The sequence below is a fragment of the Topomyia yanbarensis genome, chromosome 2 (genome assembly GCF_030247195.1).
Source record: "Topomyia yanbarensis strain Yona2022 chromosome 2, ASM3024719v1, whole genome shotgun sequence".
Classification (NCBI taxonomy): Eukaryota; Metazoa; Arthropoda; class Insecta; order Diptera; family Culicidae; genus Topomyia; species Topomyia yanbarensis.
Window position 1 is genome coordinate 391,354,551 of NC_080671.1, and position 15,178 is coordinate 391,369,728.

The window sequence follows — 15,178 nt, forward strand, 5'->3', positions numbered from 1 at the left end:
TATTAAGGACATGGTCATCATTTGAATCCCACGATTTGCGAAAAAATAAACTGGCCACTGTGTCCGAGATTCGTGTAACACAGCAAGGGTAAGACCCTCAACACTCTGTGCGCGACTGGCTTGTTTTAGTCCTCGGCACGGAGAAACACCTTGACTTGAGGACCCAGTGGATCAATTCTTGGTTGAGATACTTTAACCCACAGGATGCCACGCACCTTCTAGGCTGGGTTTGTTCGAAGAAAGGTAATAGAACTGTTATCATCTTCCATAGTTTTTAATCGTTTAAGGACGGTTAATTAGGTGGTTATGAATTTAAGCCACCAACATTCTGGTAGTAAACCTCGATGTTACTGGAGGACGGATCAGGTTCAGGAGAAAGCGAAGACAAGTCCTTTCGTCAATGCCACCAATAGTATCGCAACGGCTGACGGTCGCTTGGTCGACTGTGGTGGGGGATTAGAGGCATCCCAAATCAACAGCGTTGCACCTCAGAATATGACGATCGTGGTCGGCGGGAGAATTGGTTGACATCTGGTGGTAAATTACTGGAAGTGAAGCATACATCAGCGTTTGAAATATTACGAGTAGATGTATACTTACCATTTGTGGCAGGTTGGAAGACCCTTTCAGCCATCCCACACACGGGACCGGGACGACTGATGATCGCAGGCTGCAATTGATCGACTGTGGCGGAGGAATCAAGGGCTTCCATAATACCAACTGCGGTGGGTCCCAGTGTGTATTGAACCCTGATGGTGCGATGCGGAGCGTAGGAACGGAACGGTAGTAGCTTCCACTGAGAAACAGACGATGAGCTAGAAGTGTGAAACGATTCAACCATCGTATTGTTACAATTTGTGCAATACATGCCGAGAATGGCGGTTAAGAAAACCCGTTCTTCAGCTACGCTCACACTGACGACTGCTGAACGCTGGCGACAAGGGCTCGATTATGGCAGAGTGATCGAGGGTTTCCATTGTACTAACTGCGTTGCGTCCCAGTATGCCCTTACTCCCGGTGTAGCTTGGTATATCGGCATTGCCAATCGTTGCGGAGTCCTCTGCAGGGTCGTTGATAGACCGGGTTGCATTAGTGGAGTGCATGCTTCTTCTAATAGCAGAGGAAAAGCAGTCAGAGGGCACCAAATGTTCAGGGTACGACAGGGGACGATTCTCAAATTTCCATAACAGTATGCTTTGCGGCCATGTGTCAGGGTTAAGAGCTGTACTGCCCATGATCGCATATTTGTCTCGTTTTCTATAGGATTTCCTATCATTATGGACTGATTTGTGATCATGGGCAGTGTATCACGGTACTTTGGGCGAGCTCCAACTTCAAAGGATATAAAGTTCAAAGTGCTGACGAATAAGCGGAATAACTTATCTCGTTGCAATTAGGTCCTTCTTTGGAATTTTTTCAACAGTCTCCATGCTAACGCTGAAACTGTCGAAAAATGATAAGAATGGGAAACAACTGATGGATCAGGGACGGTTCGAAGGTGGTCGAGAGGTACCGGGATTTGGCCGGACTGTGCTGCCTATAATCGCAAGTCAGTCCCATGTAGATAGGGAATCTCATAGAACATGGGACTGACTTGCGATTATGGGCAGTGTAGTAGCTGTAGAAACCTTTCTAGTGACAACTTGGCCTTTAGTTCAGCACAGACGTCATCCGTTTTCTCAAAGATAGCGGTGATAGCACTGGGCGAAGAAACGGTGTCACGAAAACAAGCAAATTTCATCAGCTTGACACATTCGTTGCTCATCCAAAATAAATCTCCGCAAGAATTCTCAAGAACGTCTTGTTAGATTATTATAGTGTGACTATTAGCATGGTACCTGAAAAAGTTGGTTATATACCTAGTTGTTTTATTCCGAACGGACGACGAATCATCCAGTAAATAAGAGTTCATTTTCATACATAATATAACCACATCAGTTAATTTGTTCACACCGCTCACTTAAACAAGACGATAATCTTCTTCCAGGAGCCTCCAAATTTTGGAATCGTAATGCACTTCAAACCACCAAAAATCTTGACGACAGATAGAGTGTCATCATCTGCAACTATGTTCTTGAGTCTAGATTTTCGTTCACCAAAAAACTAATACCACCTTGTTAATTTATTATAATTTTATACTTATCGTAGATTTTTATGTTATAAATTTATTAAAATATGTAAAAAGTAGCAATAATACTAGTGCTAAACATTCAAAGAAAAATAAATGAATATTACCGATCAAAAAACCTCGACCCCTTTCATTATTGCAGACTGCAAGCTTTTAAGAAAGATTCTGAGGACGATTTTAAGGACGACAGTATGCTGCCATCGAAGCTCGGAATGCACCTTAGTGTGCCTAGGACGCCTTGTGCCGAAACAGGACAGGTAACAAACATGAACCTTAGCTAGATAATGGACATGTAACAACTTTTATTCTTGCAGACCGGCCGAAACAGGAAGTGCAGTATTGTACAGGAGGAGGAAGACGACGAGGATGATGTTACTGGTGCTGGTCACGAGGAGTTATCCATGCCGTTGAACCGTCGAGGTTCCCGATCCGAGGGTCGCATCAACATTACCGTCCAGGATCGAATAGCGGAGTCGGAGCGGGTGAAGTTGGAGGCGAAAAAACAAGCGGAAGTAAAGGAGAAAGAGCAACTACAGCTGCGACAACAGCAGCAACAGGAAGAACAATCGGAAGCAAAAGAAAATTCGGCTGCACTGTTAGGCGGATTTGGTGGGATTGGAAATGTTACGTTAATAACGAGTGAAAACAGCTGTACCAAAGATAGACTTGGAATTGCAGGTGGCGGGCTACATCGGAAGGTTCCGGAAATCAAACGAGCTGGTGGTAACTTCACCAAAAAGACTTCCATACTCAAGCCAAATTTAGCGAAAATAGTTGACAGTAACATTAGAGCTAACTCGTTCGATAGATGTATTGCTAGTATCAAGGATGTGGAGCTGGTGAATACGAAAATTCTTACTGACAGTTCAACGATAACTATTCCAATTCCAAGTTTGAGCATTGTGACCACTTCGAATATACCCAAGTACAAGACGATGCCGTCGCCAACTCGAACAAACACTATACTAAGCACGACCACAAACTGTTTAAATGAAATTTTCGAGGAAGGTACAGATGTCGGAAGTTCAGATAGTACAACAACAACCCCCCGACCAGCCGTAAGAAATCAGTTCAACGCTCGGAATCAGAACCAAGGTGGCACTGGTAATAACGTTCACCGGCGGGCAAAGTTCAACAAATCTCGAACTGCATCCTGCAGTAGCTCTGACGCTTCCGACGACGATTCCGAGAACAGGAAAAAACGGGCTCACAAAATTGTTGACTCAACCGTCAAACCGCTTACGCAGAGGAGAGACTCCCATGATGATTCCAGTGATTCGCAGGACCCGGGAAACGCAGCTGCGCCGTCCGGTGCACAAACGGGCGCCTGTGTAAGATCCATCATTAGCGTAGCGAGTAGTAGTACTACCAGTGACGGAAGCAGTAATCAACCTTCTTCGGAGAAGCGAAATAGCAGTGGAAATCGACAGAAGTCTTCCCAACAGGTCGACTTCCGGCGACACCGTGGCCGAAGAAGACCCGTAGAAACTCGTCTTCGTGAAAGTCAATCCTTGAACCGAATTACTGAAGTGCAGGAGTCGGAAACTTCTCACTCGGCTGCTGCCGCGGCCGCTGGTGCCATATCATCTACCGTGCCAAGTGACATTTCCGTTGAGGAAAGACCAAGCCAAAATACAGCAATTAGCCGCTACGAAGAAGAAACTTCAACGGATAAATCTAGCAATAATCAGCCCGCAGAAGACGTCATCGATTGTGGGAATAGTCATACTCATTTGAATACCACCAGCAATAGCAATACGAACATCGGCAGCGGGAGTAGCGGGAGCTGCACCAATCCTACCAAACCAAAGGGCTTTAGCGCTCGAATATTCCACCCCTTCAAAAAGCAGCACCAGCAGCATCCGTCCTCGAACACTTCCACGCCGAGCGTGGACGGGCCTGCAGATAGTAAAAACGGCACGGCAGGAGATGACATTGAGATTGTCGTGGAGCTGGCTAAGGCGCTGAACGGTTCCGAAAGTAACAGTAAGAGTACGAAGAAAATTAAGATACTTGGACGGTATTTTCAGGTGAGTGATATAAACTTTTTTTTCTGTTTAATAAGAATGTTTCATATATAAAGCGTAAACTTATTAAAACTAGGAAAAATGTCATTTATTAATAAGCGGTTTGCGATGCGCAGCCAATCTGGCCACACTGCTTCAGCCAATAAAAGGGAAAAGGCTTATCGAAACCACACAAGCCGTTCGAAAAGTTCAGAAACCATCCTTCGGTTACCGCAGTTTACTGAACAAGCTGATGAGGTTACATGGCACAATAAGGACGCCGGTTTGGAGGGATTGCGTAAACAGAATTCTGTGCTTTTGAACGAAATGGCTGCATTCCGTTGAGAGCGAAGCAGATTTCGCAACAGGAGTTCCAGCCGACAGCAAGTAACTCGAAGCGGATCCCTAGAAATCACCCGCGCTGTTTCTACCACAAGAAATTCTGTGCTCAAGCGAAAAATTGTCGAGAGCCCCGTCAGTTCAAATTTCAAAACACTGCAGAACAGTAACGTCCAATACAGACTCGTAGGCGATTATAGGTGTTTAAATGATTACACTATCGCAGATCGGTATCCCTTGCCACACATTTATGTTTATGTTTATTACCTTCACCAACAAGCCTCTTGGCCCCAATGGTGGTTGCTTAAACTAATTACATTTTAAAATTGACAACATTTTCGCTTTTATAGCATTCCGCGTCCGGTTGAAGTCAAAGGCCGTCGCCACACTGTTAAAAATTCGTTGGAGTCCGGTTACAGCGCTCTGGCAACCATAGTTGGTTCTCCTGAACGGAACTCGCAGAAGGGAGTTATTACGTAGAGCTCGAACGCGAGCTTGAAGATCCAGACGTCCGAGGATTGTAGGGCAATCCACTCTGGCAGAGAGTAAGTCCGAGACGAACAGGGCTCGAGAGCAGTCCCTCCGAATGCTGAGTGTATCGAGGTGTATAAGCTGGCAACGGTTTTCATAGCTCGGCAGCTGAAATCTGTTTCGCCATGGGAGATGACGAAGGGCGAAGCGTATGAACCTGCGTTGGACAGCCTCGATTCTGTCAATCCCGTTCTGGTAGTACGGATTCCAAACAGCTGAACAATATTCTAACGTTGAGCGGACCAACGCGCAGTAAAGCGATTTAAGACAATATACGTCCCTGAAGTTTTTCGCTATTCGGAAGATGAACCCAAGCTGTCGTGATGCCTTATCCACGATGTATGACGTATGTGGTTTGAATGTTAATGCCGAATCCATGATGACTCCGAGATCTTTGATGTGAGAGTGTCTTGGAATGCTCGAGCCGAAGAAATGGTAGTTAAACTGAGTCGGTTGGCGTTTCCGCGTGAACGTAACGATTGAGCATTTGCTCGGGTTTAAAACCATTCTGTTTTGATCACACCACGTGCTAAAGCTGTCCAGATCCCTCTGAAGAAGCTCGGCATCGGTTTTATCCCGTATTTGTTAAAAATTTTTCATGTCGTCGGCGAAAGAAAGGCGGGGTCCTTGTAATGTGAAATTGACGTCATTAAAGTAGAGGAGGAATATTACTGGACCGAGATGGCTTCCTTGTGGTATGCCGGATGTAGCGAAGAATGGTGCAGATAGACAGTCCTTAATGCTGATTCAGAGTTGCCTTCCATCGAGGTAGGAACGAAACCAGCGCAGAAGTTGTCCATGAATGCCGAGTTTGTCCAGCTTCGCTATTGCGATATCATGGTTGATTTTGTCGAAGGCCGCAGATAGATCCATATAAATAGCATCAGTTTGCAATCCGTCAGCGAATCCATCCATTACATATGTTGTGAACGAGAGCAGGTTTGTCGTTGTCGATCGTTTAGGCATGAAACCGTGTTGGTCATCTGCAATGTAGTGTTTGCAGTGAAAGAAAATAGGATCTAACACAACCAGCTCGAACAGTTTTGATACAGCACTTAAACACGAGATTCCCCGATAATTGTCAATGTTCGATTTGTTTCCTTTTTTATGAACTGGAAACATGTGCGCTGCTTTCCAGCAGGAAGGGAATGTACCAGTAGTGAGTGATAGCTCGAAGACTCGCCGAAGTAGTTCAAGAAGCCCGCTGATGCACTTTTTGACAAAAATCGAGGGAACACCATCTGGACCTGGGGAACAAGATGCTTTCAGTTTGGAATTTGCTGCAAGAATGGCAGCATTATCGACACAAATTCGGTTGATGGTTCGTCCTAGAGAAGGAGTTAAATTAGCGGCGGCAGCGACTTGTTGTGGTGGCAAGCGCTCGTTGGAAAAAACGCTTGAAAATTTGTCGGAGAACAGTTGGCAAATTTCCTTAGTGTCGGTGCCTAAAACTCCATTAAACGACATACAAGATGGCAAACCGGATTCCTTTCGCTGCTCGTTAACATACTTCCAGAACGACTTGGGCTTGGATTTCAGTTGACGCTCGACGTTTCGCTGGTGTCTAAAAAAGGCGCGTCTGCTTTGTTGTTTGTATTCGTGGTTGAGTTGAAAGTAGTGATTTCGTAATGCAAGTGTCTTATGCTTCGAGAATTTTTTAAATGCAGCTCGTTTGGCAGATTTTAAACGTCTTAGGACGGTTGATTGCCAGGGAGGGTGTTCATCGGTACTAATTGTTCGTTTTGGTACATGGCGGTCGATAAGGTAGTTAAGAATACTAGAAAACGTCATCGCTGCTTCGTTCGCGTCGTCATTGTTAATATTTTCGTCCCAGTTTATATCCAACAGCGTGCTAACGATGCTGTCGTAGTCAGCGTTTTTAAAATCGTAGACGATAGAGCTTGAGACGTCTTCAAAATTTACTCCTAAGTTACCAGCGAATACAAGATGTAGTGGGGGATGATGACGCACCTGCTTGACTAAAGGAGTCGGTGCAGTGCAGCAGTACGGAGCGCAGTCCCGGGCACTTACAAAGCAGAGGTCCAATGTACGTCCATTCTCGTTGGTGACATTATTAATTTGCCGAAGAGTTGCGCTGCTGTAGTTGTCCAAAATACAACTGGCATTGTTAATAAGCGCAGATTTTTCGATATCCAATCGTAGAAAACCATTACTTGCTTGGCACCACGTCAAGCCAGGTAAGTTGAAGTCGCCCAGTATAACGATATCATCAGACGGGGCGGCGATCGAGGCGATAAAAGAAACGGAGGAAAGATGTACATCGATCAGGCTGGAATCACGAATTCTGTCAGGTGGAAAATACACAACACACAGGAACAGATTGCGATCGGCAAGTTTCACTGATATCCACACTTGCTCGGAGCTCGCCCACCGGTCATCGTTGATCACTCGGGCTTTTATACCACGCCGAACGGCGATAAGCACACCACCGCCTGATGTCTTGTGGCTGTTGAGGGCATTGCGGTCACAGCGGTAGACATCGAATGTTGAACCAAAGACCTGGCGAGACAGAGTACGGTTGTCGAGCCACGTCTCGGTCAAGGCGATAACGTCGTAACAGCAACCCGTGGTCGCGAGCAAATAGCTGTCCGTTGATGAATTTAGGCCACCAACATTCTGGTAGTAAACCTCGATGTTGTTGGAGGACGGATCAGGTACAGCAGAGAGCGAAGCCATGTTGCCGTGTAGGAAGATCCTTTGGTCAATCTCACGAACAGTATCGGAACGGTTCACGGTCGCCTGGTCGACTGTGGTGAGGGATTCGAGGCATCCCGAATCAACTGCGTCGCGTCCCAAAATACGACTATCGTCGTCGTCGAGAGAAATGGTTGGCATCTGATAACAAGATGTCGGAGCAAAAGGCAAACAACTGGAAGCGAAGAATACATCAGCGCTTGAAGTGTTCGGAACAGATGTATACTTGCCATTTGCGGCAGGTTGCAAGACCCTTTCACCCATCCCACACACAGGACCGGGACGACTGATGATCGCTGGCTGCAAGTGCTCGACTGTGGCGGGGGGATCGAAGGCTTCCATAGTGCCAACTGCGGTGCGTCCCAGTATGCGTTGGAACCCGATGGCGGAATGGGGAGAGCAGGAACGGGGTGGTAGCAGCTTGCGGCGAGATTCGTACGATGAGCTAGAAGCGTGAATCGGTTCAACCGTTGTATCGTTACAATTTTTATTATACTTGCCGAGAAAGGCGGCTTGGAAGACCCTTTCCCCACCCACACATACAGGACCGGGACGACTGATGAACGCTGGCGGCAAGGGCTCGACTGTAGCGGGGGGATCGAGGGCTTCCATAGTACCAACTGCGTTGCATCCCAGTATGCGATCGGCATCGATACTCCTTCACAAGGGCGGTGTGGCTTGGTATAGTGGCATGGCCAATCGTTGCGGAGTCCTCTGCAGGACCATTGATGGGCCGGGTTGCATTAGAGAGGTACATGCTTCTTCTGGAGGCGGTGGAAAATCAGTCGGCGGACTCCAAATGTTCTGGGTACGGCTGTCTTCAAATTCCTTGAACAGTATGCCTTGCGGCCATGTGTCAGGATTAAGAGCTGCATCACGGTACTTTGGGTGAACTCCAACTTTGAAGGATATGAAGTTCAAAGTACTGACGTCTATGCCTTTTTTAACAAGCGGAATAACCTTTATCTCCTCGTTACAATTTAGTCCTTCTTTAGACATTTTTTCGACAGTCTCTTTGCTAACGCTAGGATGAAAGCGCGAAAGATACATCCAGAGCAACGGCGCGGGAGGTGGAACCGTAAAAATGTTGCTATTATCGACTAGCTTTCGACTACCAACAAGAATATTGCTCGGATCAGGGCCATCCTCGCGACGACGTTTCTGAGGTGGTCGAGAGGTGCCGGAGTTTGGCCGGACTGGAGTAGCTGTTGAAACCTTTCTAGCCAGGCGCGAAATTTGCTGGTTATTTTTGGATAACTCGGCCTTTAGCTCAGCACAGACGTCATCCGTTTTCCCAGCGATAGCAGCGATAACACATCCAAGTGAAGAAACGGTGTCGCGAAAGTGAGCAAACTTCATCAGCTTGACACATTCATTGCACATCCAAAATAAGTTTGGGTTTTCCGCAAGTTTTTTCAAAAACGGCTTGTTAAGTTGTTTCCCACATTGCATATGTACCACATTTTTGCAAAAACCCATGCATTCAATAAAGTCGTTATCCGATTTGACGGTTTTCGCGCAGTGATCACATGCACTTGCCATAATGCGTGCCGATCTGAGAATGCGAACAATGAAATATAGATGGCGCTGCGGTCGGTGGAAAGTTTGGTGGTTAAGTCACAGAAGTTCACTCAATTACGTTCTTCGCTGATTTTTTCGCAACACAAAAGCAAACAGGAGACACTTTCACACTGCACAATAGCAATGTTAAAAACAAAATACTGAGTCGATTAACACGACAAACAACGATAAAAACTTCACAAATTTCGTCAAAAAGTAAAAATAGTTGGAGCAACAACTAATCGGTAGGAATACACTGAACCAAAAAAAAGCGATTTACGATATCTGTCAGACCCTACGTGGTTTTAGGAATCAGTAACGTCTGGCTCAAATGGTACGTTCCCTATGTTCATCGGAGGTTTGTGCCTTGCCAAGAATCGTCTTTTCGTCATTTCCTGATGGGAATAATTGGGGAAGTGGTAAGGTTAGGGGTAAGGAAAAAACGACACAGAATAATTAAACCAGAGCATTCTGAGCCCTCTGAACGATCTGCAGGTGCTACAATAGCAGGAATTAAACTTCCAACCCACAGAGGGATTTAGAATTTATTTAAACAGTGAGCAGATATATCAACAACCCCAAGAGAATATTGAGATAACAGAACGACAACACCCCCGACGAGAGATTGTCATTCAAATTCGGCTAAAACTATAGCTCTTTACCACACTGGGTTAGGAACAATAGTATATCCTTCAGTTTCAGCTCTCTGTACATAGGTTTATCTATGTATGGAGAACCAAAAATCCGGATACGTAATGATATGATGTTCCGTAATCGGATTCACAAAGATCATATGAATAATACTAAGCGTGCTGAATAGTAGCCATGTAATAAATGAGTTTCCAATGTCCAGTCAGTACCCTGACTAGAATACTGCAGTTATGCTTGGAAAAATGCAACGAATTCTTTGACATTTTCGTATTCACATCCGAAAGAGTGTTTGTTTGTTTGAAGGCAAGTATGCAAGCTACGCCAATGGTTGGCAAGTTCGGATGCAGCCCAAGAGCGAATCTTGTGCTTTATCCAACTTATCGATAGTGGTAGAACTGGTTCTGGACCAACGATGTCAGTCGCAGCGCCAGCTCTAGCCAATTCACTTCTAGTAATACCGAAATGACCGGGTACCTATAGAAGGAAAATAGCATTTGAAATGCTAAGTTCCTCGATTTGAGTTTGACATGCGATTACTAATATCGATATCGAATCTGCCGAACTGTTTTCAGGGCAGCCTGGCTGTTACAGCAAAAATAGAATCTTTTACCGAAAATTCTCTGTTGAAGGGTTGATTGTACGCCACACAGAATCGCAAAGATTTCTGCTTGGAATACGGTACAGTATCTACCAAGTGAATGAGATTGATTTACGGCCCTGTTCTGCGCGGCGTGTGACATGAGACGACTAATCTCACCCCACTCTACGTGACTTTTCTCACCCAATTCTGAAGAGTCACTTCGGGTGACGTGAGACGCCCATTTAACCGCAATGGGGAATCTCACCTCACCCGAGTCGACTCTCAGAATCGGGTGAGAAAAGTCACTTAAAGTGAGATGAGTTTAGTCGTCTCACGTCACACGCCGCGCAGAATAGGGCCGTTATCTCATTTCATGACAATAGACACCAGCACAGGCTCGGCCCTCCAACAAAAAACCGTCAATATAACAAACTACGTATTCTTCAAGTTATCGCTCCATCCAGCCAGACAGTCATTCCTCGCGAAAAGGAATTCTCACATTGAAAGTTTTAAAAGAAAAACTACATGTGAGTGTAAGGTCACTGGGAGTAAGTGTATACTCATCCCAAGTAATTATTTGGGGCCACAGTCTTGTATGGCTAGTTGCACGATCTATTGAGTTACTGCTCCAGAGCCCAGTAACCTTAAGACGGTATGCACAAGAAAGTACTTCAAGACGGTATACACAAGACGGTATACACAAGAAAGTGCGCTGTCCAATTAAGTTTTGAGTCAAGAATTACCCCAACGTACTCAACTTGATCTGCGAAAATAATTTCAGAGTCAAAGAGCTGCAGCGGACGAGCTCCGGTTGTAATCCTTCGTTGCTTGAAAAGCACCATTGACGTTTTATTTGAATTAACTGATAATCCAACTTGAAGACACCATTGCCCAACAACACATGAGGCTTGTTGCATCAAATCAACAAGTGTGTTAATGCAAATACCGGTGATCATTATATGATAATCATCGGCGAAACCATATGTCGGAAACCCAAGCTCATTAAGTTTGCTCAACAAGCCATAGGCGACAAGGTTCCATAGATAGAAGCACACCACCTTGAGGGCATCCGCGGATACTCAGTTTTCTGATCTCTACTTGTCTTAACGATGCGCGTAGATGTCGGTTACTATGCATCGCGTGCATCCAGTTCGTGATATATGAAGGTTTCCCATGACCTCGTGTTGCTTTCAAAATGGATTCGAAAGACACGTTGTCAAAAGCACCTTTAATATCGAGAAAAACTCCTAAACTTGATTGCCAATTAAACATTCCACTGATTTGAGAAGAAAGGAGGTCAGACTAATCGGTCTAAAGCTCTTTACCTCCTCATAAGTGACGCGGCCTCCTTTGGGAATGAATTTGACAGTTATTTCCCACCACGCTGATGGAATGCATCCTATCGCAAGACTACAAGTAAGAACCTTTTTCAAAATATGCTTGATGTGTTCATATCCTTTTTGTAGTAGAACTGGAATGATTCCATCCTTTCCCGGAGACTTATTCGAAGCAAAACTTTCAATCGCCCATTTGATCGATTCGGTTGTCACAATTCTACGAGCAAAAGCCCAAGAATCAGAACTACCTGGAAAGAACTCAGGGGCAGTCGTCAGTGGAGCCATCACAGCCTGGAAAATGTTTGTCAAAAAGACAGTTGAGTACTACATCTTCGTCAGACCATATTCACCATTAGCAGTTGTAATTAAACTGACATGAAAGTAACTTATTTAATCTACTAGTCTCGTTGAAACTTGTGACATTTGTGCAGAGGTTTTTCCCACCACTTCGCTCAGAGGATCGAAAGGCATTTCTGTATGCTTTGCGAGCCAACTTAAGTGCTTCCGATCCGTCCCTGCGTCTGCGATTCCAAGCTCTTCTACATAACATTTTGAGTCGAACAAGTTTGGTATTCCAGCAAGGTGTTCCTCTAGAGACACGCATAACTCGACGCGGACAAGCCTCTTGGTATGCTGCTACTGTGAGTGTGCTTGTTTTATCCACTACCACATCCAAGTCACTTGGAGATTCAATCTTCGGAAGATACCCATGAAACCTAGTCGCCAAGCCCTCGTCGTAGAGGTCCAAGTTCGTAGATTTGGGATTACGATATATGACGATATCTAGTGAGACGTTTAAATGATCAAAGATGATATACTTATGACCAGATAACAACGGTTCGAGCTCCTTTGGTACGAGCCAGTTTGCCAACTTATGCGTAATACCGTTAGAACAGAGAGTTACATCTAACACCTGTTCTCTACAAGCTCGTGAAAATGTTGGGCGGTTTCCTGCATTAAGAATGTACAGATTTGTACTACTTAAGTACTCCATTAATTCGATGCCTCTAAAATTGATACCGTAAACCGGGGTGACTTTGATCATCGGGGTGACTTTGATCATACGAAACTTTTTTCGTAGATCTCTTATTAAACCATAATAGTCTACCGAACCATTTTACCTTATTTTTGCGAGGCTTCGTAAAGTGTCTGTTTGTTTTTAAACAAATAAATCTCAGATTTGAGCAAGAGTAATAAATTACAAGCGAGTTTTTGTTTTCCTTTAGAGGGGGATGTGCCAAATTTATTTTTAAGAGTTTGCTTATTTTAAATACATTTTTTTGTGAAACTAGTTGGCAATTATTTCAAATTATTTTAAGCTAAAATTCGCACTATTTTTTATTGTTCAATAGTCCAACGTGGTAACATGGATGAAACTTTTTGTACATTGATAAAGCACTGAAATAAAACAATTTTAGCAGTTTTAAAGGTTTTCAGAATCTTTTATTCTAGTTGAACACAAATTATACGAATTTTGGTTACTCGAAGTTTACAGTATATTGAAATACTTTGTATAATACCAATTTACATCTATTTAACAATTAGTATCTTTCCAGAATTAGTTTAAACAAACATTTGAACGAAAAACATTGTGATCAATAACTTAATGTGGGTGAACATGCAGGTTATCAAAGTCACCCCGGAATACGAAAACGGACTTCTATCTGAAATCATTTTTGGAAAAATAGCTGGAAGCGGAGAATTTTAGATAAAACCATCCAATCTTGTTCTCCACACATCAGTACATGGTTTAAAAATATTAAACTTGAAAAAAATGTGTTGCGTCTAAAAATGTGTAATGATTACTTCGAAAAGTGATCAATGTCACCCCGGTTTACGGTATCTGAGCTGCCCCAAATTATGTGGTGGGCACTTGCATCACTGCCGATTATGAATGGAAACCCATTTCTGCCACAGTATGATACAACCCTATTGAAATCATCAGAAGGTGATGGTTGATTATGCGGCAAATATGCCGAACAATAGAAGTATTTCTTGTTTACGTTGTTAAGTCATTGACACCGTAAACAAGAAATTACTGTGACAGCTCAAATATCGCAAGTTGTGAGGTCGGATATGATATGCGCCTATAGCACTATTCGCAAGTGTACATGCACGAGGCATTTCACGTGGATTTGTCATTCCATTTTTGTTAAAAGCTACAAAGACGGGGTTAAGTAGCTTTCCAACATAGAAGTTTCCTTTCTGGAAATACGGTTCTTGAACCAAAGCTATTGAAGCTTTTCCTTCCTGCACAAGGCGGGATAGATTCATTGTTGCTGTACGTTTATACTGAAGATTAATTTGTGCTACTCTAACCATACTCGATTACAGCACTACACACATTTCATTATCAGCACTTGTTGTACAGCAACTAGAGGATACCAAACACATTGGCTTATAATCACCTATAGCAAATCCCGAAATGGGTATTAGGGACATGACCATCATTTGAATCCCACGAAATTTGCTTTTGAATATACTGCCGTGATCCGTATAACAGTCTCATTTGCTATGGGTGTCCTATGCAGGTGGGACTGTTATACGTATCACGGCAGTATAGGCATGGGAACCCGGACCATCCCTAGGTCGCATTACGGCTAAAGTTGAGTAAGGGCCCTAGCATCAGTTACGCAATGACTGCGCAAATACATTTTGAATGATATGTAAATCTTCGTAAATACAATTTATAGTAATCCGAATATTGTCATTGTCTTTTCTCAGTCCACACCCTGGCAGACGTTCATCCGCCCATCTAGACTCTGTCAATATGAGGACCTACAAAGCCTAACTGTTCGTATGTGCTAGTTCGTATAGCACACCAGTTTCTTACACAAGCAGGCGCCGGCTGTTAACCAGTCCCACAAGTTTCAGATACATTACATAGAATATAGACGGAGGCAGAAAATGAAGAGATAGAGATTTTTGTTTGCTGAAACGAGACAAGAAAAGCAAATAATTGTGATTAGTATCGTAGTTATAATAAATAAGTAAACGATTTCTCGTCTGTTGTTTGTTTCCTTGTTCGTAGTCCTCCTTCCTGTTCCTGATCTGTTTGGGCTATTGGCTTTCCATTTCCTTGACCGTCACGTTCTCTTGCACCGAGTATGCATATGAAACAAATGAAAAGACAAAAAATGAAAATAAATGCGAAATGCTCTCCTTCCAGAACCCTTACTTTCCCTTTGCATATCATTTTGGTACCAGCCGGGAAGCACTTGGCCTTGTACCCACTGCTCTTCCACCATCCTTGTGGTTTTCTCCATTTATCACTGGCGTCACATATGATATTTGGGTACGGAAAATGATTTCCTGACCAGACAATCAAATA

At 44.0% G+C, this 15,178-nt stretch overlaps 1 protein-coding gene across 10 annotated transcripts in view; it reads left to right on the forward strand.

Moving 5' to 3' along the window:
• The window catches only part of LOC131684799 (SNF-related serine/threonine-protein kinase), a 140,489-nt gene that overhangs the window by 112,328 nt on the left and 12,983 nt on the right, over nucleotides 1–15,178 (forward strand). For all 10 annotated transcript variants that reach the window (XM_058967948.1, XM_058967945.1, XM_058967944.1 and 7 more), the window contains exons 11-12: nucleotides 2,271–2,385; nucleotides 2,443–4,158. In XM_058967948.1, coding sequence (XP_058823931.1) covers nucleotides 2,271–2,385; nucleotides 2,443–4,158 — 1,831 coding nt within the window. The remainder of the gene's footprint in view (nucleotides 1–2,270; nucleotides 2,386–2,442; nucleotides 4,159–15,178) is intronic.